The 23,134-nt window shown below is 39.9% G+C and overlaps 4 protein-coding genes across 4 annotated transcripts in view; 1 reads left to right on the forward strand and 3 right to left on the reverse strand.

The window, feature by feature from the left end:
- The window catches only part of tmco4 (transmembrane and coiled-coil domains 4), a 10,143-nt gene extending 4,208 nt beyond the window's left edge, over positions 1–5,935 (forward strand). Inside the window, exons 9-14 of the mRNA XM_023401297.2 lie at positions 106–270; positions 448–584; positions 835–919; positions 1,214–1,331; positions 2,395–2,512; positions 4,700–5,935. Coding sequence (XP_023257065.1) covers positions 106–270; positions 448–584; positions 835–919; positions 1,214–1,331; positions 2,395–2,512; positions 4,700–5,200 — 1,124 coding nt within the window. The 3' untranslated portion in view covers positions 5,201–5,935. The remainder of the gene's footprint in view (positions 1–105; positions 271–447; positions 585–834; positions 920–1,213; positions 1,332–2,394; positions 2,513–4,699) is intronic.
- Positions 5,936–5,991: 56 nt separating this feature from the next.
- htr6 (5-hydroxytryptamine (serotonin) receptor 6) lies at positions 5,992–11,130 on the reverse strand. The gene is made up of 3 exons (XM_023401298.2): positions 10,216–11,130; positions 7,581–7,715; positions 5,992–6,373 (listed from the first exon to the last, which is right to left on the reverse strand). Exons 1-3 carry the CDS (start codon positions 11,128–11,130, stop codon positions 6,017–6,019), a joined length of 1,407 nt encoding a protein of 468 aa, XP_023257066.1. The 3' UTR covers positions 5,992–6,016.
- A 2,108-nt stretch (positions 11,131–13,238) lies between these two features.
- micos10 (mitochondrial contact site and cristae organizing system subunit 10) lies at positions 13,239–15,233 on the reverse strand. The gene is made up of 4 exons (XM_023401296.2): positions 15,107–15,233; positions 14,138–14,185; positions 13,635–13,741; positions 13,239–13,493 (listed from the first exon to the last, which is right to left on the reverse strand). The coding sequence occupies exons 1-4, from the start codon at positions 15,177–15,179 to the stop codon at positions 13,488–13,490; spliced, it is 234 nt and encodes a 77-aa protein (XP_023257064.1). The 5' UTR covers positions 15,180–15,233; the 3' UTR covers positions 13,239–13,487.
- Positions 15,234–16,439: 1,206 nt separating this feature from the next.
- On the reverse strand, positions 16,440–19,472 carry sike1 (suppressor of IKBKE 1). The gene is made up of 5 exons (XM_023401272.2): positions 19,018–19,472; positions 18,745–18,850; positions 18,180–18,322; positions 17,949–18,062; positions 16,440–17,027 (listed from the first exon to the last, which is right to left on the reverse strand). Exons 1-5 carry the CDS (start codon positions 19,174–19,176, stop codon positions 16,899–16,901), a joined length of 651 nt encoding a protein of 216 aa, XP_023257040.1. The 5' UTR covers positions 19,177–19,472; the 3' UTR covers positions 16,440–16,898.
- Between the last annotated feature and the right edge of the window lie 3,662 nt (positions 19,473–23,134).

A 23,134-nucleotide genomic window follows, 5' to 3' on the forward strand; every position in this document is an offset into this window, starting at 1 on the left:
CACCACCACCACCACTAAAACATACACTCAATGACAAGTTTCACATACAAGTACCGCTTATCCGTTCAGGCTACCTTACATAAAAACACAAGTGCTGTCTTCCAGGTTCGTTCCAGGCCCCGTGGTGCAGCCTGGGAGAGTGCGGGGAGCAGTACTGCCTGGTGTGGGAGTCCCGGTTCCTCCGGGATCTGGGCTCGGCCATGGCTTCTCTGTTGGACGGGCTGGTCAGCATCGTGGCTCAGGAGGCTCTCAAGTACACAGTGCTCTCAGGTAGGAGGATGCTCACGCAGGAATCGCATGGTCTTTGTTCAGTTGACCTGTGTTTTGATACAGGAGCGTTTGGAACCAAATCTCCTGCCTGTGAAGAGTTGATTTTAGTTTAACAATCGCGATGATCTCATCAAGCCAATGTCCTTCTGTTGTATTGATTATTGTCACTCCGGGCAGGCATCGTGGCGGCTCTGACATGGCCTGCGTCTTTGCTGGCGGCAGCCAGCGTCATCGACAACCCATGGTGTGTTTGTCTGAACCGCTCCGCTGAGGTGGGGAAACATCTGGCACAGGTGTTGAGAAGTAGACAGCAGGTATGGTTCTACATCTACATCCGTTGTTATCACACACTTTACTGTAGTGTACGACAGCACTGTGTCAGCTGTCACTGTAAAAGGGGTAGTTGTATATTAATAAGTGACATTTCTGACATCAGGAGGATGACAGTTACTTCAGAGTTGTGCATCTTTCTTTTTTCCTTTTTTCTTCCTTCCTTCCTTCCTTCTTCCTTCCTTCCTTCCTTCCTTCCTTCCTTCCTTCCTTCCTTTCTTCCTGTATGTGAAGGGGAAGCGCCCCGTCAGCCTTATAGGTTTCAGTCTTGGGGCAAGAGTTATCTACTACTGTCTGCAGGAGCTTGCCAATGACCAAGGTATGAACACTTTTTTCCTAATACTGACTGACAAAATGCTGGAATCATTTAAATTTTTTAAAATGCGTTTATACTTTTTGAGATATCCCTGAGCTGAAGTCATGATTTTAAAGGCCACACTGATAAACAAATCATCATGTTTTCTACTAAATCCTGGGAGAAGCAGAGTAAAATTTTCATGTTGATGGCCCTAAAACAATTTGAATATGGTTTACCCTTTGGGATCAAACTGTAATGTAATTCAGTTTTTAATTTTCCAGAGGTTTTTACATTCTACATTGATTTGATGAACAGGTAGTGAAGGGATGGTGGAGGATGTGGTCCTGCTGGGGGCCCCAGTGGACGGCTCGGAAAAGGCCTGGGAGAGAATGACCAGGGTAGTGGCTGGAAAAATAGTAAACGGATACTGCAGGTAAAACTCAGTTAATGCTGTAAAATGTTGACATTTTTAAACTAAATGCTTTTTTATGTACTCATTGTTTAGTCATTGTATATTACATTGTATATTGCAGTGAGGGGGTTTGTCTGCAGTCAGGGCTGTAAACTAACTTTTTGGCTCACCTGCCAAGGGGACCGGTAGATGAAAAAATCTACCGGCCAAGTAAATTTTTTACCGGCCAAGTAATGAGTAAAATTGCCTCTTTTTGTTACATATACATCTGTTTCAGTACTTTTCATTGAGATAACAGTATTATATAGCGATATATATATTAGGAAAGAGACCAAAATATTATTCAAAATACATTTTTAATATTTTGAATATTCAAAACATTGCGAACATGGGCAGTGCCAGTACCAGTTAACCTCCTGTTCTGATAACAAAAGATAATAACAAAATTCAAGGAAAATAAAAAAAAAAATAGAACAGAGCAAAGTGGATCAGTGCATGATCTTTGGTCTCTTCTGATAAAGACGTCAGAGCAGTCACGGCAGGTTGAGTGAAGAGACACTGATTTGCAAACAGCGTGACATTTTTCTTCCTTCGTGCTCTCGGATGGTCTCGAGTTTCATCGTTTTATTGCCAACCACAAATAAATTGGTGCGCTGCTTTCTCCTCTATACTCTTTCTTTTTGGGTCACTCACACCGTGTATGTGCCTCCACATTGCTGCGCCGGAACAACACTGCGCGGGCTGGTGGTGATGATTTATACTACTGCGTCAAGTCGACGCCGTCACGACGCAGAGCCTCTGCGTCGACGTAAACCCCCGACACAGAGCCTCTGCGTCCGTCAACGTGCACCTCCAAAAATGTCTAGGCATTTTATCGCAGCAATGTTTTGCTATATTGTGACAAACACTTACCTGCCCCATGGCATGTAGCCCTCCAAAATTAAGTCGCCAGGGGAATATTTTAGTCGCATTTGGCGAGTGGCGACCGTTAGTTTACAGCCCTGTCTGCAGTAGATTTGGAAACTACGGTACTGACAGGAATAAATGACTCCTCTGTATTATCTCTGAATTATCTCCCTATCAGAGGAGATTGGCTCCTGGGGTTCTTGTACCGGAGTTCAGCGGCACAACTGTCTGTTGCTGGGCTACAGCCAATCAACGTCCAGGATCGACGCATAATCAATGTGGATCTTTCCTCTGTGGTGAGTCACAGCTCTTATTTAAATTAGGAAAGTTTCCTTAATGAATACATTTTCAGGTGTATGCTGTATGAGCTGAAGGTTGTTTCACATCTATCTCAAGGTTTTCACATTTTCAGAAAACCCACATGCAGCAGTCGTCTTAAACTGACACTGCTCAAGGTTCGGTTTGTGTTCAGTGCCACATTTGTTTGCTGGATTAAAGTCTCTGACATAATACAAGGTGGTCTTTGACTACTTTTAATAAGAGGGAACAAAGCTCACACAGTCCTAGATAAAACATTACTGACACACAAAACTATAATACATCTGCAGCTGCTCTGTCCTTCGGTTATAAAAGTTTAGACAAATAAGTAAGTCAGAGATGTTTTTTCTCTGAAATGATACTTTCCATTGGTAAAAGTTAGCTGTGCTTTCTCTTGGAACAGGCTGCGCTCCACAACCGAAAAGTACTCAGAGCACATACCTCCACCAAGGCCAAACTAACCTACACGTGTTTGAAATCCAGATTATTGTCTGGATCTGCACCAAATTGCACAAACTCATAAATCTCAACACCATAAATATATATATCTGATTTTTTTACATCAAGATCCAAACATTATTTCCTGACAAATTGACTAATATCAATGTCAAAAAACTGCCCTATCTTGCAATGTTAAAGGAGCTATTTATAAGTAAGCTACATAGTCAGCGTTAGCATTCACAGCTGTTTACTCACTGGTCTAGAAGACGTGTTGCAAGTTCAGCATCGAACTGAACAGAGGTGGAAAGAAACACCTCGTCTCTATCATGTCTTTTCTTCTACGGAAGTTAGCGTGCTAACCAGCTAACCTCGACTCGTCTCATCACTTTCCGATATCGACTCACTGTAGCCTCCAGTGAGTAGACGTAGCCCATTTTTTAAGATAAACATTCCTGGATCCGTCCTTTTAACTGGATCAGCAACAGATTTAATGGGATAATAATCCTGCCGTCAAACAAACAACAAAACCTCCTTCAGGTAGGATGTGGGAAGTAGGCAGTAATAATCTTTGTCAAATCATTCTCTTATTCTCAACTGTTTTTGTAATCTTACCATTTCCCTTAATAAGTTTTAATTAATTTCTATTTTACACAACACTGAGGAATTATTACTGAGGAGTTGTTACGGCTAACATTATGATGGCAAACTGTTGCCTATTTACACATCCGGCAGACACAGAGTAAAATTAGTGTTCATTTGGAGTCGGAAACCCAATATTCACTCTGTGTAGCTCTGTTTTTGTCTCCATTGACTCCATTAGCTGCTAACTCTCTGCTGTCCGATGCTGGGCAGGTAGCTTACCCTGGGTTTATTCGAGATTTCTCACTGTCAGCAGCTGCTTCTGGAAACAAGATTTATGGGAGCGGCGAGAAATTATTTAAAGCAGTGAAGTTGCATGAGCATAAAACCAAAACAACGAGCTGTAAGACGCCAAAACACTATAGAGCTAGAAGGAACTACAGAGTCTGGTCTCACCATGAATAACCCTCCTCTATAAACATAATCCTTTCACCTATTGTTCATGTAAAAACATTGGTTAGTGCAGCTTTAAACAAACACCCACCTTGATGTTTTTGTGGAAGAAATGTGTATTTTAGTAATTATTATATTATATATATATATATATATATATATATTATATATTAAAAAAACTGTTGATAATAAATGTTATTAAAATGATATAATATTTTTTTTTTTTTGATGCAGTTATTAAATACATGATTTTAATAGCACTTTAAAATAGACAGGTATGTTGTTTAAATAAGATTAAAAGATAATAGAAATAATAGAAAATAAAAAATTTAAAGTAAGGCCCCTGCTGGTCTGTTTCAGCTCACAGCAATGCCTGACTGTCACCCTTCAAATCAACATGAGTCCACAAACTTGACACTGAGTATTTATCATGGTAGATGTTTTGTTGAACCAGGTAAAGCATCAGAGGTTTAAACATTTCACACGACTGAACATTAAAAAAGGACAGTAAAAACATACTTGACATGTGTGAAGCACCAAACAGTATAAACTTGGGGAATAGTAAAACTTACTGTACAAAAAAAAATAATAATAGTATTATAATAACCTAAAGTTACAAAAAGATTTTACACTGTAATTTACAGAAATATGTTTTTTTAGTCAGACAGTAAAGCCGTGTTTCTGCTCCCCAGGTGAAAGGTCACTTGGACTACATGCGTCAGATGGACACCATCTTGGTGGCAGTAGGGGTTCCCACCAAAGAAGTCCCAGGAGCCTCCTTCACTCTTCCTCAGCCTGTAACAGTTACAAAGGGGACAGCGGACGTCGCTGACCAAGCTCCCAGTGAGACACAAAACCCAGCTGAGAGGGCTGAGACTTGTACAGAAAACAGTGGACACTTGAAGGAGGCGGAAGAGAACGAGGAGACGGGGGACGGCTGGGACATCCCTGATATTTCAGACCTGCTGGACTCTTTGAATGATACAGGAGCGGAGAATCAAATTGCAGTCACGAACAATTCACCACCTACGTCCGAGGACAAGGACACAAATGACGACACAGCGTCTGCTTTTAAGGCCCAGTGTGACGGTGCGGAGGAGGCCGACCCCGATAATGAACACATATCATGGAGCTGGGATGATACACACTGGACTACGGAGCACACGCACGAACAAAGGCGGCCGAATGTGTAAAGAGCATGTTACAGGACCAGCTGCCTCCTTCTCATCTCCTCAAGTTTTCCTCTGCATCAAACCCAGAAAATATTTTTTACATTCACAACACACTGACATACGGCAGCTTCAAGTGAAAAGCCCCCAGAATTAACCACTTACGGGTATTTTTAGACTTATGTATTAATTCAGTAACAATTTAGAGCAGTTTTTTTTTTTTTTTACGAACTTTAAATAGTGTCGTAATTTATTTTCTAAACTCAATGTGAGATCAAATACCTGTACATATTGCTTGTGTTTTGTAGGATTCAGCAGGTGCCACAAAACAGGTGATATCTCATCTAATTTTCATCCGTCGGCTTGGTTGCTATGGATATTATCGCAGCAATTGGATTTCCATAAGGCCTGCGGGCAACTCAGTGAATATGTCTTCTTCAAGGCCTTTCCTGTCTGTCCTCCACCTGTGCTAATGTGAAGTGCTGCTCACTTTAGAGCTTACGTAAAGTGTTTACATTGCTTACATAGTGTACTGGCTCTGATAACTGGACACAGCCTTAACCCTGACTGTTTTGTTTTAATAATACTCCCCTAGTGGTTTTCCAACATTTCATAGATGGAGAGGAACACGCTATTCCAGATGGGATGGAGCGTATTCAGTTTTAGACGTTTTTCTGTGACTATGAAAATTTATTTAAATTTTTATCTTTTTTTTTATCTTAAACCTAAATGTTAATAATGAACTAAATTGAGTCTCAATACTTGTCTTGAATCATTCTTCCACCATAACCCTTCACACAACACATTAACTGACCTTTATTTTATTTTTTTAACTTCTGTTCAATCCAGGTTGTCGACCTGATTGGGCAAAAGCATAGGCAGCTCAATCCCAGCATGCTCAGCGTCAAGCAGGTTGACGGCATCAGTGGCGGTGGCAGGAGGGTGGGTGGGGTCGGAGGCCAAGGGAGAGGTGGGGCTGCTAGCAATGTTAGGCTCTCCTGAGTTGCGCAGAGAGAGCGACAGCGCCGGCGAGGGTCGTCTGGGCGACTGCGAGGAACAGCAGGGCAACAGCTTCCCCAAAGCTCGCTTGAAGTCTCTCATGAAGAGCGGGTAGATGATTGGGTTCATTGTGCTGTTGCAGTAGCCCAACCAGGTGATGGCGTCGAAGAGGGCAAGAGGGATGCACTCGCACACTGCCTGAGTGAAGACCGTGAAATCAACAATCAGTTAATTTTGTGGTTAAAATGTAAAAATAATTAATTACAGAAATAAAGAAAATAAATTAGATAAAGAAAAAAATTTTTTTCAAGGCACCCTGCAGAGATTTTATAATAATGTAATATAATATGATATAAGATTTATTTATTACCTATTGATGCGTTTATTTTTCCTTTTTGGGAACATTTATTTCTTTTTGGCAAATGTTGAACATTTATGAATGTACTTTCCCTGTTCCAAATCCCCATCCCACAACTGAGTTTTGAAATCTTTACAAAAAAGAGAAGACGGATTTTTTTCTCTTTAATCACTTGGACTGCCCATCACTTTTTTCTGATCTTGAACATAACAACCAGGTTTAGAGAGGGACAGGGAAGGAGGTGACAGCTGTTAAAGGAGAGCTTCCAATACTACCAAGATGAGACAGGGAGGCGGTGGGAATAGGACAGAAAGGAGGGGGGTGACTTTCACACACCACATTGAGTGTGAAAAGGAAAGAGAGAGCAGACACAGTCAAGTCTCTGTGCTCTATGTTAAGCAGGGGAGAAGCGAGAGGGCACAGATGGGAAATCAAAATGACTGGATCATTGAAAGCTTGAAAAACAGGACAAGTGTCATTACCAATTTAGATGGAACTGTTTCCATGTTTTTTTGGTTTTTTTTTTAGCAACGAGTGCGTGTGCTCAATCTAGTCAAATTAAAATTAACAACAAAAGAATATAAATTATAAATGGTACTTCTCCAGGTTGTTTTCTGGGCTTTGGAATGAGTCAGCCACATGAAGCTGAAACGCCAATATAGTTCCTCGTCGGATGGCTTGGCAAAGCTGTGACGCCAAGGCTGGCCAATAAAACATAGATCTGTATCCAAGTGTTTTTTTTTCTTTCTTTCTCTCTTTTGCATTTATTTCACACCGTTTTTGTGCCGTCACACATAGGAATTTGTGAGAAAAAAACCTCTGAATCAGAGATATATGAACAAAGACTGACTTGTGAAATGGGGAGGGAAATTGTTGTAGGCCCTAAATGGTGAAGACAGAACATGAGTGTGAATAAAGGCAAAGGCAAAACTGAATAGATTTGTTTCATATATCAGAGGGACACTAATGTCATGTTACCTGTATTTTTTCCAGTACACCTCTGTGTAACATCTGTGATGGAGTTAGTGTGTCGGTGCCTCGACTGACCTGAGCCATGTTGGTGATGAAAAAGGGCAGCCAAGCGCTGAAGAAGAGTCCCAGGAGAACTCCCAGTGTCAGACTGGCCTTCAGTGCCCTGCGACCCTGCCTGTGAGCCAGGCGGCGCTCACTGTTCACTGACGGCTGTGGACAGTAGAGAACAAGAAGAATTATAATTGATTGTATTTAAAAGAATTACAAATGTGAATCTCTCCTTAACACTCTGGGTACCTCTTTATGTCCTCTATGACATGCAAATTAGATTATTTTAATTTATTCTGAATACCTCTGTGCATTTGATTAACGGTTTGCATAAAGATTAAGTTTTTATCAAGTTAATTAATTTAGCTGAAAGAATAGTTTATTATTTTGGGAAATATGCATATTTGCTTTCTTGCTGAGCATTAGATTAAAAGATCAACCCCACTCTCATTTTTGTTCACTAAATATGAAGCTGCAGCTAGCGGCTAGCAGGCTACTAGCTTAATTTAGCACAAAGATTGTAAGCACAGGGAAACAGCTAGCCTGGCTCTGATCAACACTAACAAAAAAAATACAACAGCTAGCACCTTTAAAGCTGATTAACATGTTATACTGTAAAAAAAATAAATAAATAAATAAATAAAAATAAATAAAAACAAAATGTTAAAAATGATAAGTTTGGTGAAGACAGTTGCGTGCTAGTACTATTTCATGGCTGTAAAATCAAACTCTTTGGCTAGCAGTTTCCCCTTGTTTCCATTCTTAATGCTAAGCTAACAAGCTGTGCGGTATCAATCTTCTTATCTAACTCTTAGCAAGAGAGCCAAATGTATTTCCCCAAATTCCCAAAACTATTCACATAAAAATGTTATCAAATACAAATATTTAATGGTAGCCAAATGGTTATGATGCATACCACATATCAACATATAGGATGTGGTGGCCTTTGTGCTTCCCTCTATATTCCCATGTTTCCTGTCAGCTTTTATACTATCATTATAATTTCTTCTATGTCTATTTTTTTATTTTCTGTTGTTTATTTTATTCATTATTATTATCTGTATCTATATATATATATATTTATATATTTTAATCATTACTTTCTGTCACGCTATTCCACAATTTAAAAAAAAGGAATGTGTCAGATCTATCTACTGACTGCAACATGTGACTTGAACAATCACAGTGTCACTATTTTAAGAAGAAAAAAAAAAACACAAAAGAAAAACGATTATTTTTCTTTCCCCTTTCTCAAAAATATCAATGTTACGAGACCCTTAAACCACATTGACCGTCGGGCCAGCCAACTCATGCTGTGCAGCCAATCATTACTGACACCCACATCTAGGATATTTCCATTTAATGAAATAGTGCAGCTGTAAAAGGTTTGCACTCAGGTTATAGCTGCAGTGAAGAGTTGAAACAAGCTGACACAAGATATGAGTGTGAGACAATGAGGAATAAGGTGATTTAAACCATTTTTAATGGGAAAATTGAAGGTTAAAGGGTTAAAATTCACTCAATTCTTTGAGCTTATTCTTTGAGACTTAATTTAACTTTCTTTTCTAGTGTATGTGTGTGTTTGTGTGTGTGTGTGTGTGTGTGCTCTTTTACTGCACAGAAATGTGACAGACTTTGTGGCTGTGATCCTTGCAGCACATCACATCTGACACTGTCTGTACTTTTCTCACCATGGTTTCTGGGCAGGTTTTTACACCTCTTCCTTTTTCCTGAGTCTCTTCTTTTCTACATTTTTGTGTTAAGACGAACGAAGAGTAAAACATTTCTCAGAGTGCATCCGACTAATTCTTTTGTAAGAGGCTGATAATGAATAATACACACACCTATAAACAATATACACACATTCCCTCTATTTGTTTCCATCCTTGCTCAGTAGTTTCATGTTTAATGACATTTACCACATATACTTACATATTTTAAATAATACTTTTTTATATTTTATTGTCAAGCTTGACTCACAATACTTACTTTATCTTTCTTTATATATTTCTACTTAAAATGTTTATTATCAGACACCAAAACACCAAGGCAAATTCCTCATGTGTGAAAACCTGAGTCAGTCGTACTTCCAATATACTTCCAAACTAGGTAAAAGCACATCAGGACACTTGTGCAAAAAGTGGGTATATACTCAAAACTTAGATCCTAGAAGGATTTTTTTTTAAAGTATGCTAATTTGACTGCAAAAAATTCATACCGTGGCCTATAATCATTAAAATAACCATCTCCAGGTTTATAATTGCTGCACTTACAAGATATTGAACTTGAGAGAGGATTTCAACAGTATAATTGCCATTTAAAGGGAAAGGCATGAGATGTAGAATGAACTGTATTATGTAAAACCTTAAAAATGTCAAGGAGAACTCTCACATTAGATGGACAACTATAATTTGGTTCTGATTTTCCTGCTACCCTTTTCCACTCCAGGAATCAACCTTTTCCCTCTTTACGCTCATTAAGATCGGCTCCATTTAAGGGTCAGTGTACTATTTTAACATCACTGCTTTTCATCAGGTGTTGCAGTTAAACTTTCACTTAGAAATGGCCCTGTTCTTGTTCATGTGCTGGTCGGCCCTCATACACTAAGCATCCTGGAGAGTATAACTGCCCCTTCTGGTTTGTTTCACTGTTTCTTTCTTACCGGTACATTTTGTGACACAGGAGGCTCCTGGTACCTGCAGTCATCTCCGTCCTGCTGAGCTTGTGCTGCCGCAATCCCAGGTGAAGGGGGCCGGGAAGGTTCCCCGAGAGAGGGATGTGGGTGCGGTGGGTGGCTCAGTGCTGCTACCCTCTTCGCCTGCCTCCGTGCTGCCAGAAGGATCCGGCAATAGGTGAAGCAAATGGCGCTGGAGGGCAAAAAGAAGGTGAGCACAGATGCCACGAAGGCAAAGGGCAAGGTGACCCGCAGGCGGCACTGGAAGGAAAGGCCTCCTGATGGTGACACTTGAAAGTAGGACGCTGGGTGCAGTGTGTCAGAGTAGGAACTGATGTTGCTACCGCTGACCCCAGGAATGGACGGGTGTCCACTCCCGAGGCCTAAGCTGTGCCATTTCATCTCAATGGGCAGAAACGAGGCCAGGGCTGCCAACCCCCAAGCGGCTCCCACGAGGAGTAACGCCCGAGGTGGGGTCATCCTCTGCTTGTAGCGCAGCGGTGAGATGATGAAGAGGTATCGGTCCAGGCTGATCACACACAGGTTGAGGATGGACGCGCTGCAGCACATGACGTCGAAGCAAAGCCAAATGGGGCAAAAGGCAGGCCACAACACCCAGGCCCCGCACAGCACGTTGAGCATGGCCGGTGGCATCACCACCAGTGCCACCATCAGGTCGGACAGGAACAGAGACACCAAGAAGCAGTTTGAGGTACAACGCAAAGAGCGATGGGCGAACACCAGCGCGATGAGCAACATGTTGCCACAGACTGTCATGAGGATGATGACAGTCAGCATGAAGGCCAACAACCACGGGCCGCTGCCGGTGATATTCCAAGCACTGGTGGTGGGAAAGCTGCCGTTGTAGCTTCCTACGGAGCTAGACAAGTGAGAGTCAGCCATGGTGCCAGGTTCCCAGCGATCAATCGGCTGGCTCCTGAGGTTTCTGTTTAGCCACCTCTAAATGTTAAAGCGTTAACCTCCCGGGCAAAAACTCTCACTTCAGGAACATCGTTGAACAAAAGGAAGTCAAAGAGGTCGTGTGTTGAGAAGCCATCCAATCCTCTCCCAGTCAAAGTCAGTCGGACTGTTCTCCATGAATAAACATCTCCATCTTCCTTTGGCAGGGAATACGTCCGGGTGCCCCGAGGCTTACTCCCACCGCCACCAGGAGAGTTTCATTCATCTCTCCATGTCCCTGCCTCATCCACAGCTAAGAGCCAGAATGAGCCATTCGACGGCTGACAGAGGGTTTTCGAAGCAGCATGTCACAGTGATGACAGTCACTGGAGGAGGGCACACAGAGAGATGAGCCTTGACTAGGCATATGAGGGCAGTGCCGGCGAGAGGAACTACTGAAGATGAAGAAGACAAGGACCAAATCCACCAAAGAATTATTCCTCACCTCTTAGAAGTGGCATTGTACAGCTTCTGCAGATCCTTTGCTGAGCTGGTGCTCTGCTGCTTTTCACAAGTCCTTTTATTCAGGGAAACCGCACGCTGGGAGCAGAAAGCAACACAAAACTGTGCGGCAGTCATTTGTAAGCCAGGCTCTGTTCATAAGAGCTCTACAGGTACCGTGGTCCTTGTAACGCTGCCTTTATACCGCTCGCTCCTGCTAATCCCTGTGTCGGCCACTCCAGCGTACCTCCCAGCCTGAGCGCACACCTACTGAGAAGGAGCGTGTCAAAGCATTGAGCTGTTAATGCATAACCATGCACAATCACAGCCAAGAAATGCTCATTCTGCATCATAGGAACTGGTGTGGGTGGTCTTTCTCTGTGTTTGCTCGTGGTATTTTTAACTACTGAGGTACAACTATTACAGCATTTTTTTATTTTTTATTATGCATGATAAAGATTTGATGTGAATGATTTTTCTTTAAAGTTAAATCTATGATCTATATATATGTTCACCCTCTCTGACTTAATGATCTACAATATTGAATCACTCTAGTTATAATTAATCTTTTCTACTTCTCCTCTCTTCTGAGTGATAGTCATGCCTCAGAAATGTTCTTGTATCCTTCCTTTTATTCAGTAACCTTGGTTGGATTTGTCTGGAAAATGTTTTATTTTTTCCTTGTCTAACTTCAAGATGTAGTTATTGACAACAGACACAGGTGTATTTCATCTCAAACCACCTTCCACCTTCATTAAACACAAATGATGTCTATACAGCTTGTGAGATCTTGGCTGCACCAGTCGTCATGATTTAGGTGCATCAGAGTAAAGGGTCTGAATACATATATTACTCTTTTTTTTTTTGTCAGTGTCAAAGAAAGCCTAATTGATCCACTGTATCTCAGTTTCCAAACAATGAAACATGAAAAAATTTTTAAAAGCCAAAGATAAGGAACATTTTGGTGCCACAAAGTTTGTCAATAGTAGATAAAGGGTAAAGTAAAACTCACATGTCCTGCTCAACAATCAGAAAACAAAGTACCTTCACCTTGCTCCTACTTCATTCTGAAGCTAAACAACCAGATGACATGACAACAATGATTATTCATTCCCCGACAGGAGCACTTGAATATTAAACATGAGACAACATCATTCGCGAGGGTAAAGTCCAGTGCACTCCAGCGTTTCAATAACATTGTCAAATACTAAACATAATACGCAACGCTCTCAATTTTCATTTGCCCTCATGACTAATCTCCACCATCGCTGCGCCCCAGTCATCTGCCACATCACATCGGCTGCTGCCAACCCTCTGACCCCCACCCTCTCACCCACACCGAGCCCACCACCTTATGGGACAGCGTTTGCATCGCTGCCTCCTCCTTCCTCCCTGACACATTTCAGAGAATCGCTCCCACTCGCGTTCACAAATAAACGGAAAACACGCCTTTTCAAAGCTGCATTGACAGTTGACTTTCAAGGATCACCAATACCACTTGGACTGCATGAGTTATGATCTGGCTGTCGTAGTTCATCACATACTTCTTGTTTTTTTTTTTTTGTACTGTTTTTATGAATTGTGAGGAAACATTAATGACCATGGCATCGTTTTTGTTGATATGATTATTTTATTAAATAAACCCAGACTGTACTGTCCTGATTAGGCACATACAAATCGTACAGAGTCATACTAGGGATGGATGGATCGACAGGGAGATATTAATCTAACTGTAGAACAGTGCAAATGGTGACTCTCGCACAGACAAAAACAAAACAAAACAAAACAAAAACAAAAACAAAAAACAAACAAAAAAAAATTAGAAAAAAAAAAAACAGTCCCTCGTTGACTTGCAGATATTAATCCTGTTAAAGAAAACAGAAGTCGGTTACACACATCTTGATTTACATAAACAACAACACATGGTTGTTATTTTGAATTAGAAATAAGGAATTATTTCTGTAACTTGTTTTAAGATCCATATGTATTTCATTGCACAAACTAACCTTTTCGCCTCTGTGCAGCAGATAATGTGACCTTAGGTCATTCTGACAGTTGGCATATGCCATACCAAGTCCCGCTCCTGAGCCGAATGAAATTGGCCATGTGTGCCCTACAAATCAAACAGGTAACTTTATATCTCCTTACACACTAAAATATACAAAGACGCACTTCACGATGTGATTTAAAACAAACCAGACATGGTGTGTGAAATCCTTTTCACACTCTAGCCTGTGTATCATATTTTTTTTCTATATCTAACTGTAATATTCACATTTCTTTTTCTGCTTTCGTCTTACAAACAAAAGCGCTCAATACTCCTAATAATAAATTCTCATTGAATTGTGTGTCCAGTTATAAAAAAATAATGAAATGAAAAAGCCTTTTTAACTGCTAGTAAAGTAGCAAACAGAGCATCACTCCCAGCTCTGCTCCTCTTGTCGAGGCCCTCGGAGCCAAATTAAACATTCAAGATGCACTACAGCAACAATTCACTGAAACTACTTACGTTTAAAGAACAGAACAGAAAACACGATTCCCAGCCCCAGTCCAGTGCCTGAAAAAAAGAGGAGAAAATATAACAGATGATTAATTAATTAATTAATTTGCTATTTGTTTATTTTTACTTTATATTGTAGGAATATGCTCTCATGCTGTCTCTGACTTATGTACATTTATTTTAATGTATTGTATATTTTTCATGTAGCCATAGTACATGATAATAATAATAATAATTAGATGTTAAGTCCTCTAACAGTTTCAAGAGCACATGTCTTAATGTAGTAGATGATGCAGTACTCCATTCAAATATCTAGTTATTTTGAGTGCTTTCATTATTGGCAGTAGCCTACGTGCATGACTGCAGACTTTTTGCGATAATGCAGAATTCACTGGTCTATAATACCAGTTATTCATCAAGCAACGCCTTATTTTAATAAGTTAAATTAACTTTAACCAGCTCACTGCCGCCATTTATGTCTAGATATGTTCTTAACAGAAAACTGTTGAGCTCTAAGACGAGACAATGTCAAATTTACATAGTATTAAAATATTTGCTGGTGTTATGTACATATGCTGAATTCAGTTGTGGGCACAACTGTCTCATAAACATTTTAATTAAATAATGCAAAAGGTGTCAATAAGCAAAAAGCATCAAATTAAAATTTTTCTGAATGGTGTTTCCTCTAAGGTTCCTTAAAATTATAAAATCTAAGGGAGACGTAAATGTGAATCAGTATAACGTTAAAGCAACAGCACCCATGTTTAATGACACATAAAAAATTATACCAGTCGCAGTTAATTAAGCCATAGATATCTGGCTGGTCGTACAGTTGTCCTTTACAAGCCCTTTGTGGCTAGCTAGTTAGCCTCCCAGTCAATGACAGTAGTGGACTACAGTAAAAAAAATTGCTGCTTAGTTTTTCCTTATTCTGGGACAAGACACTGTCGTAAAATGTGGAAGAATCGGGGTATTTACCGAGTTTAATGGCACCGTCTGCCAGGCATCGGTCCCACTTTTTCCCCAGCTCCTTTTCAGACATGCTGAACATTAGCTTGTGTCAGGCTAGAGGTGTCAAACGTAACTCTGATGCTGCTTTCACGTGCTGTCGGAAATATAGATTTTTACATTTTTCAACACAGAGGAACAACCAAGTGACGAAGTGCAGAGGGTTTTGTGATGCCGGTTTAGAAGATGTTACTTATTCTGCTTGATGTCGTTAATAATAAAAAAAATATATATATATAAGAAAAGAAAAACACCTGAAAAAAAAAATGAAAAAAAGACGAAAGCTCGGTTATGCCTTTTCTTGGAACCTGGAACGCAGCACTAAGTCACTCCTGCAAACCTCGCGATGCGTTATAGCCAACGCGGCTTAATGTCGCCATCGTGCGGTAAAAGGCTTGAATGAACCAAAAACTAATTCACCTCCATATCATTGCTGCAGGTTTCCGCAACTGAAGTACACTGAGCTCTTGTCCTTTTGGAAATACTTGGAATATTTTTGTTTAATTATCCTTATCTTTGCATTTATTTATTTCTGTATTGTCCATATAATTTTACTATGTATGTTATTTCAGAAGTTACATTTCCTCCATTTTCAATGTTTAATAGTTTTTATTAAGATGAAATGGAAAATGTTACGAATAATGAAGAATTTTGAAAAAAATAAAAAATACACTGAGGTCATTGTGGTGTTTGAGATCAGTTTGAGACTACTTTTGATACACATGATTGGCTGATTGGATAAGAAGGTGTACAGGTGTTCCTTATAAAGTGCTCTGATTTGTTTTGGCAGAAAAAACATTCATGTTTTTTTATTGCAAATTTATTTTAAAGTTTCTGAATGAAATTTTGTTTGACACAAATCAATACACTGTCATGAAGTCAATACAGCATGTTCACCTTATTAACACCAATTTCCTGAGATGACAATATACAATTTCTGGGAACATACAGTGTGCAAACATTTGATATCCATTACACAAAAAGTTGGCATATTTTGAAATTGTTACCATTAAATAACAACAGCTGGAACATTTGATTACATCCAAATCTGACAACTAGAATCAAAGTACTAAACATGGAAGTCATGTTATATATGAATTCTACAAACAGACTGACAAACGTATCAAATTCATAAAATGAGACAACCACATATAAATGATCCACCGTCACTCCTCAGCAGGCAAACTGTGTGAAACAGCCATAAGTCGTCATGTTGGCAGAGTGATTATCAAGCACAGCTTCTTAAAATGGTGCAACCTACGAGTTGGCTTCTTAATATGATTTTGAGTGAACTCATAGTTGGGGGTGTGGAGGGTGGGGGGTGGGGGTCATGAGCATTTTACACATTGTGAGTGTGAGTGAACAGCAAAGGGGCAACAAAGAGGTAGAAACTGTGTCCTTGACGAGTAAATGCATCTTTGGCCAAAACAAAATTAATCCCCTTTGCTTTTACTGCATTTACTCCAGTACGTATGTGTGTGTGAACATACGTATGCTGTACATATGAAAGCTTACAACAGCTACCATCCAGATACACCCACAGGTAAATGCTACTGATAGCCAAAATATTGTGTTAAAGTGGCCTTCACTACAAAAAAAAAAAAAAAAAAAAAAAAAAAAAAAAAGATGCTGTGGTCTGACTGCATTCCATCTTATGTAGAAAAACTAATGCGGTGATCACAGGTGAAGAGATCATCAACCCTGTATCCTGGTCCTGAAGGACTTGATTCCCCATTCACAGTTCACACTGAAGCTGCTCTGTTCACTCGTCGGACCCTGGCTGAGGGGACTGTTCTTGTGCTACTGTTGCTGGCTGATCGGTTTCTTCTCTCGCTGTCTTCACAGAGCTCTTGCTGATGACCAGGAGGTCTCGCAGCTCTTTGTTCTCAATCTGAACGTGACAGGATAACCGTGCATTTAAGGAAAATAGTGTTCATGTGTAATATTGAGTGTTAAAGGGGGCAGCTGAGCGGCTAGTGATATCTAGCCATGCAGACAGTTTAGGTTTTATTAGTGCAGGTTTTGATAAATCTGTCTTTGGGATTCCCCCTTCCCATTCCATAGTCAATGGAATTACATTTACAGCACTGAAAAATTACAAAAATGTAAAATTAACCAGAGGTGTCCAAGCACCCATACAACTCAGAAAATTAAACAAACTAAACAGGATCATCGACTTCCAAAAACAGTGTCTGTTATATGGATAATCTAGAGACGTTACTTTGTACAGTTATCATTGGAACTATTTTCTACCAAAAAAAAAGAAGATTTTTCAATGCAGTGAGTGGCACAAATGTGATTTTGTTTAACCTTGTTTGGGTGGCAGTACATATCTTAAGAGATGGACGTCACAAAACCTGGGCAAATAAAACCAAAACTGCTAAATGAAAAAATATATTGTTGTTGTTATTGTGTAGGTGAACCAACTCTTGAGTAAAATGGACAGAAATTTGTCTGACTCTGAATATAGAAAATAAAATGCATTATATATGTATATAATACATACCATATATAAGATAACATAAATAAATATGTGAGTGAAGAAAAAACAGCTGCAGTATAAAAGAGATAAAAAAGTGAAGGAAACACACAGAAGTTAAGGCTAAAATATGTTTAAGAAAAGGCATATAGTGTTTATACCATATCCAAATGAACACATCTATAAGTTTTATACATATACATAAAGTGCCATCATATAATTTGTTTTGTATTAACACAAAATAGTAAATTACGGTATATTTATATGGTAATAAAGAAGCACAGGTTCACTCAGATAAACATTTACAGTTGTTTTTGGTTGTACTGTGCTCACCTCTAGCTGAGCGAGCCTCTCTCGAATAGAGCAGTAGTGCTGATCATCCACCTGCACTGCTCTCCTCATCACCTGGCCCATCTCGCATATCCGCTCCACCTGGCTCTGCACTTCCTGGAGAATGAAGAAAGCAGGACATTTCACAAAATCAATGTATTTATAACACTTAACATCTATAGCTTTGTAATACTGTCCTGTGAATGACTGAGCAAACGCTAAAAGCCAGTGTACTTTTGCATGGTCCTCATGGAGGCTGAGCACAGGTTTGGTGTCCAGCTCCTTCTTCGCCATCATTAGCTGAAGCATCTGCTTGCGGTATCGACCCATGATCAGCTCCAGCGCGTACTGGTGTTCTTCAAGAGACAACCATAGCTCTGCCGAGACAGTCATGAAGAGGGTTACCAGAAATATACCACCTTTTCACGCTGCTGCCCTCTGGAAGGTGATACAGTTCCTTAAAAACTGGCACTTCCAGTTTCGTAACAAGCTTTTTATCTGCCATCAGAGCACTAAACTGTTGAATATCAGGCTATAATAAGTACATAACCCATGTCCTGTACGCGTGCATTATTATCTGTGCAATTAACCTAAGTGCAATATTACTGAATACATGTACTCACACTGCTTTTATACCTCCGTTTCTCATTCCATTTATTGTTTGTTTTTATTTATCTATACAGACTGTAATGTGTCCACTTGTCTTGTAGTTATGTTTGAATTCAATTGAATTGAATAACCAGAAATATAAAACACCAGCCTTACAATCAACAGAACAGAGTGGGTTTATTTTTTTTACCTTTGTTCTCCTGCTGTAGTTCCTTGATTTGAGTGTTTTCCTGAGTCAGAAGGACATGAGGCTTGTATTTGGTCAGCTCCTGAATCTCTGAAGTATCTTCTATGTGCTGAACGGAGGGAGCAGTAAAGGGGCAGTGGGTTACATTTTTCCTCAGAATTGAGGGCTCAACTATATCCTGTTCCACCATGTATGTGTGCAGTTGAGCAGTGCAGCATTAAATGCCTATGTACGTGACTGAAATTTGTTTGTAACCGTCATTACACTCGTCCTTACCTTGTCTGGAAGGGCATTTCCCACCTCTCTCATGCTCTGCACTCTCTGGCTGAGGGCCCCGGACTGTTCAATCAGTCCCTCGGCGGCCGTGTCGTGCTCTTTCAGCCTCTCGAGAAGGGTCCGAGCATCGCCCAACACTTTCTCTAAAGTGCAGGCCATTTACCGGAGACTGCCAACTCCTGTGTGTAACGTAAACAAGCTACTTCTCTCTACCAGCGAGGTGAAAACACTCCGCAATGTTAGCTTACGTTGACTATCTAGCCTTAGCTAGCCGAGGCAGCTCCTATGCCCTTAAAGCAACATGTGCGTACTATTGTGGGCCTTCGGAAATATCTGTCTGTAGAAAAAATAAGAGGAGTACATACAAATAAAAAAACCAAACACTCTATTTTGTTGTCAAGTCTATCGTTTTCGTGAGACTGAACGATAACGTCACTTCCGTATGTTCTTCTTCACTGGTGTAAATCGAGTATCGTAAACCAAATGGACACCGCCATCCACCGGAGAGTTCTGATTTTATGTAAGTTTGTGAGGTAGCAACTGTATATATTGATTGATTTAGTGTTATTAATTAGTAATGACAGTCTATGATTCTAAAAAAAAAAAAAAAAAAAAAAAAAAAAAAAAAGGAAAGCAAAACAGCTGTACAAAAGGGGATGAAAATCTAGGTGAATTTGTAAGAGTCGAGGACATTAAAACGAAAGGAAATTAAGGAAAATGTTTTTCTTTAAATGTGCAATTATTTCCAGAAGAAAGACAAATTCAAAATGTCTAATTCAAAGGTGCTTTATTGGCATGAAACTTTCAAAAACAATGTTGCCAAAGCAACAAAATGCAATTTAGCCAAGAACACAATATAAAACAACACGAAGATCAATATTCATCACAACATTGTTGTTCGTGTCCCACAATTGTGGTTTCAATGTTGACATACATAAAAAGTTAATTCAATTACAATTTTAAAAAACGGTTTCATTTAAATTAAGATTCATAAAAGATTTTATAAATATGATGATGATTTTTTTCATCTAAATGGTCTGTCCCACACTTCTGAGTCCTTACCGCAACACTGAACAAATGTCATATAGAAAGTTTTTTCAATTTCTACTTAAACAAAAGTTACCAAGTGAACACATGGTGCACCTGTATTTACTACCTGCGCAGAAGACTCAAATGTATGAATTCTAAAATAATTTCCGATAACTGCCGAATTAATGTTTATTAGATGCTAAGAGTCAAATGCTAATGTAGCAGACATTGCTGACTGACATTTATCTGCAAAATTATTTAAAACTTTTGCAACAGTTGTCTTCACGCAGCAGTTTTAGGTGTTCAAATTCAGTTTGATCCAGAGCTCTGCTATGAATTCTACTTTCAGAAAGCTTATCATTTTAATAAAGTTTTTCTTGATACTTGAGGTTATAACTCTACTTTTGTTTATTATTTAGGTCACAGTCGGTGGTGGTGTTGTACTAGAGTGTTTTTAAAATTCTTGCTTTCTCCAATATGTAAATGGATTGCACAAAATATTAGGAACACCTCTCAATATAACACCACTACAAACTACAACCTCAATAATAAATATGTAGTTAAATTAATACCTCTCTGACAGTGACAATCAAAACTTAACATTATTATATTTCTAAATGCAGCATTTATGGAAAAGCTTTTGTATCATATTAGATTGTAGACGAAATGAAGTGTAAGTGTAAATTATATTGATTCATACTACAATTAGTTGATTACTAATGGTGGAGTGGTAATTGTTTTCATGACATCCAGAATGTTTTTGAAAAAAAAGAAAATTTTTTTTTTTTTTTTTTGTATTGACTGCCAGGACCCAGTTCTGGCAGTACTTTTTCTACTATGTTCAGCTATTTCTGTAGTCCTCGTTCTGTAGGAGATAGTAGCATTATTGTTGAAAATACTGTAATTGGAACTGTTAAGGAATTAAATGGAGGACACGGGTTGAGTTCAGTTGACTGGAACTTGTGAAGGACATGCTGATGACTGTATTTCCTGTGAAACTGTCGTATGACTCTATCTGCTTTTGAGCCCAAACAGCCAGTAATTGAAAACATTGCCATTATTGTACGCTACTGTATTCCAAGTCTCCCATGGATCATTGCGAGACCACGTTCGAGGTTACTCACCAGCAATTGCTCGGTTGTGGCCACTCCTTCCTATAGGCTCTTTGGTTAGCCTAACGTTGTCAAATATCGCGGTAGCCGCCTCCCTAATCACTACGTAATGTGCCGTGCTGCTTCTAGCGGCGCTGGTGACAGTGCTGAAAGCTGTTGGGGTGAGTTTTTATTAATACTTTTTCCCCATTTCATATAACAGTTGAAACATTTGTTTGTAACGTGCCAGTAAGACATTTTCTCTGTCTTATCCAGTGGGACTTTAGAAGTGAAGGGTTTATCCAGCGCTAAGTCATACGCAGAGCTCGGGCCTGGGTGGAGGCAGGCGTATTTTTCCTCACCATAAATCACCACACACACGGACTATATCCAGCAGCATGCTATCTAGCTAGCTAACTAGCTAACTGTAGCCGCTATTAGCAACTTAGCATTGCCAACGGCCTAGTTACATTGTTAACGGTCTAAATAAACAACTCGGTGAAACATGTCCCAGCGTACCGGAGACACAGCCCTTGTGTGAAATTGTTGTGTTAAACATTAGCGAAAGACGTGGCAGTTTAACAGAATTGAACACGAGCCTCCGAGCGTCTTACTTGGCGTCTTTGTTGTTCTGTCCTCGTGCCGTTAGCTCTGACAACGTTATCTGTCCGTTATGTGTGTATGAAGAGAACAAATTCAGTTATTGCTAATCAAGGACAATTTATTTTGACCTCGATTAGCACAGCTCGTATAATAAGTAATGATGAAGGATGGGTCTTTGCGTCACTTACAAATCGGTTATGCCAAACTCCGCTTTTGTCTCTTCAATGTAATGTCTGCCACTACACCCGGTGTTAAAGGGAAGCGAGCGATGCGCCCCAATTCTATGAAATAAGATTTTATTGAAATAACGTCATTATTCGCTGATCACATGGGTGCCGATTTTTTTCTTGCCACCACACCGGTTCATAACAAGCCTTAAGTGAGTTTCTATTGAGTGTGTACTTGTTAAAATGAACCCACGAAACACTTAAAATGACATTTTTGGGATGGAGCTTTGTATGCCTGTCTCAGTGTACGAGAATAACACGACATTGTGCTCACTTTCCGCGAACTTTGTGATCAGACCCCAAGCCACGTACATATGATAACATCTGAATAATTAAAAACGACTTATGTGCTAACTAGTTGAGCTAACTTGTGGCGTAATTACAGTGTCGCAGTGAATTAATCTACATATAAGAGTTGGAAACGCCCGGGGGGTATTGGCTGTTTACGACTTTAGCGGTAGCAAGATGCTAATCTGTCCGGTTCTGTTTGTCCACACAAGGTCATTGAGACGATTACTTTTATACTTAGCTGTTACTGTGTATGTTATTCGGACTAGCGAGCTGTAATCCAGCGAAATGTAACTCATATTCGGTCGTTTAGGCACATATTGTGGAGTTTGGCATTTGTTAGAAATTAGCTGGCTAGCCTAGATGTGACGTTTTTCCATCCCGTTGCATGCCGCAACGTGTTGGATCAGGCCATATTAGCAGTTCCAGCTGAGGATGGCGGATTGCTAGGAAGTGACAGGCGGTTGTTATTCGGGCCCAGACTAGAGTAGCACCGTCGTGTTAAAGCTTGCGACCTTACCGTGGGTTTATTGGTTATTCTGTCGCAATTGAGGCAGTCGGCATGGGTCTTACTTTCATGTTTAGGGATTATCGAGCTAAATTGCCGTCTTTTACTCTTTAGAAAGAGCTAAAACGGCCAATAGGTGCTGGTGGTTTAGTGGGTGGACTTTTTTTTTTTTTTTTCTCCCTCTGCCCTTCTGCGTCACCAAAAGCTGCAAAAGGGGGAGCAGAAAAGGCCATCTCCTCCATGGTTGTTTTCACTCGAGTGTTGTCTCTGTTCATTGCTCATAACCTTTAACCCACTTACCCAATCCATCTTGTTATAATTGAACTCTTTGTTTGTACTACCACCAGGATGTATGCCTTTAGTGGGTCAAG

This window comes from Seriola lalandi, unplaced genomic scaffold (assembly GCF_002814215.2).
Source record: "Seriola lalandi dorsalis isolate HSWRI2012SDOR001 ecotype SW California unplaced genomic scaffold, Sedor1 jcf7180002053574, whole genome shotgun sequence".
NCBI lineage: Eukaryota > Metazoa > Chordata > Actinopteri > Carangiformes > Carangidae > Seriola > Seriola lalandi.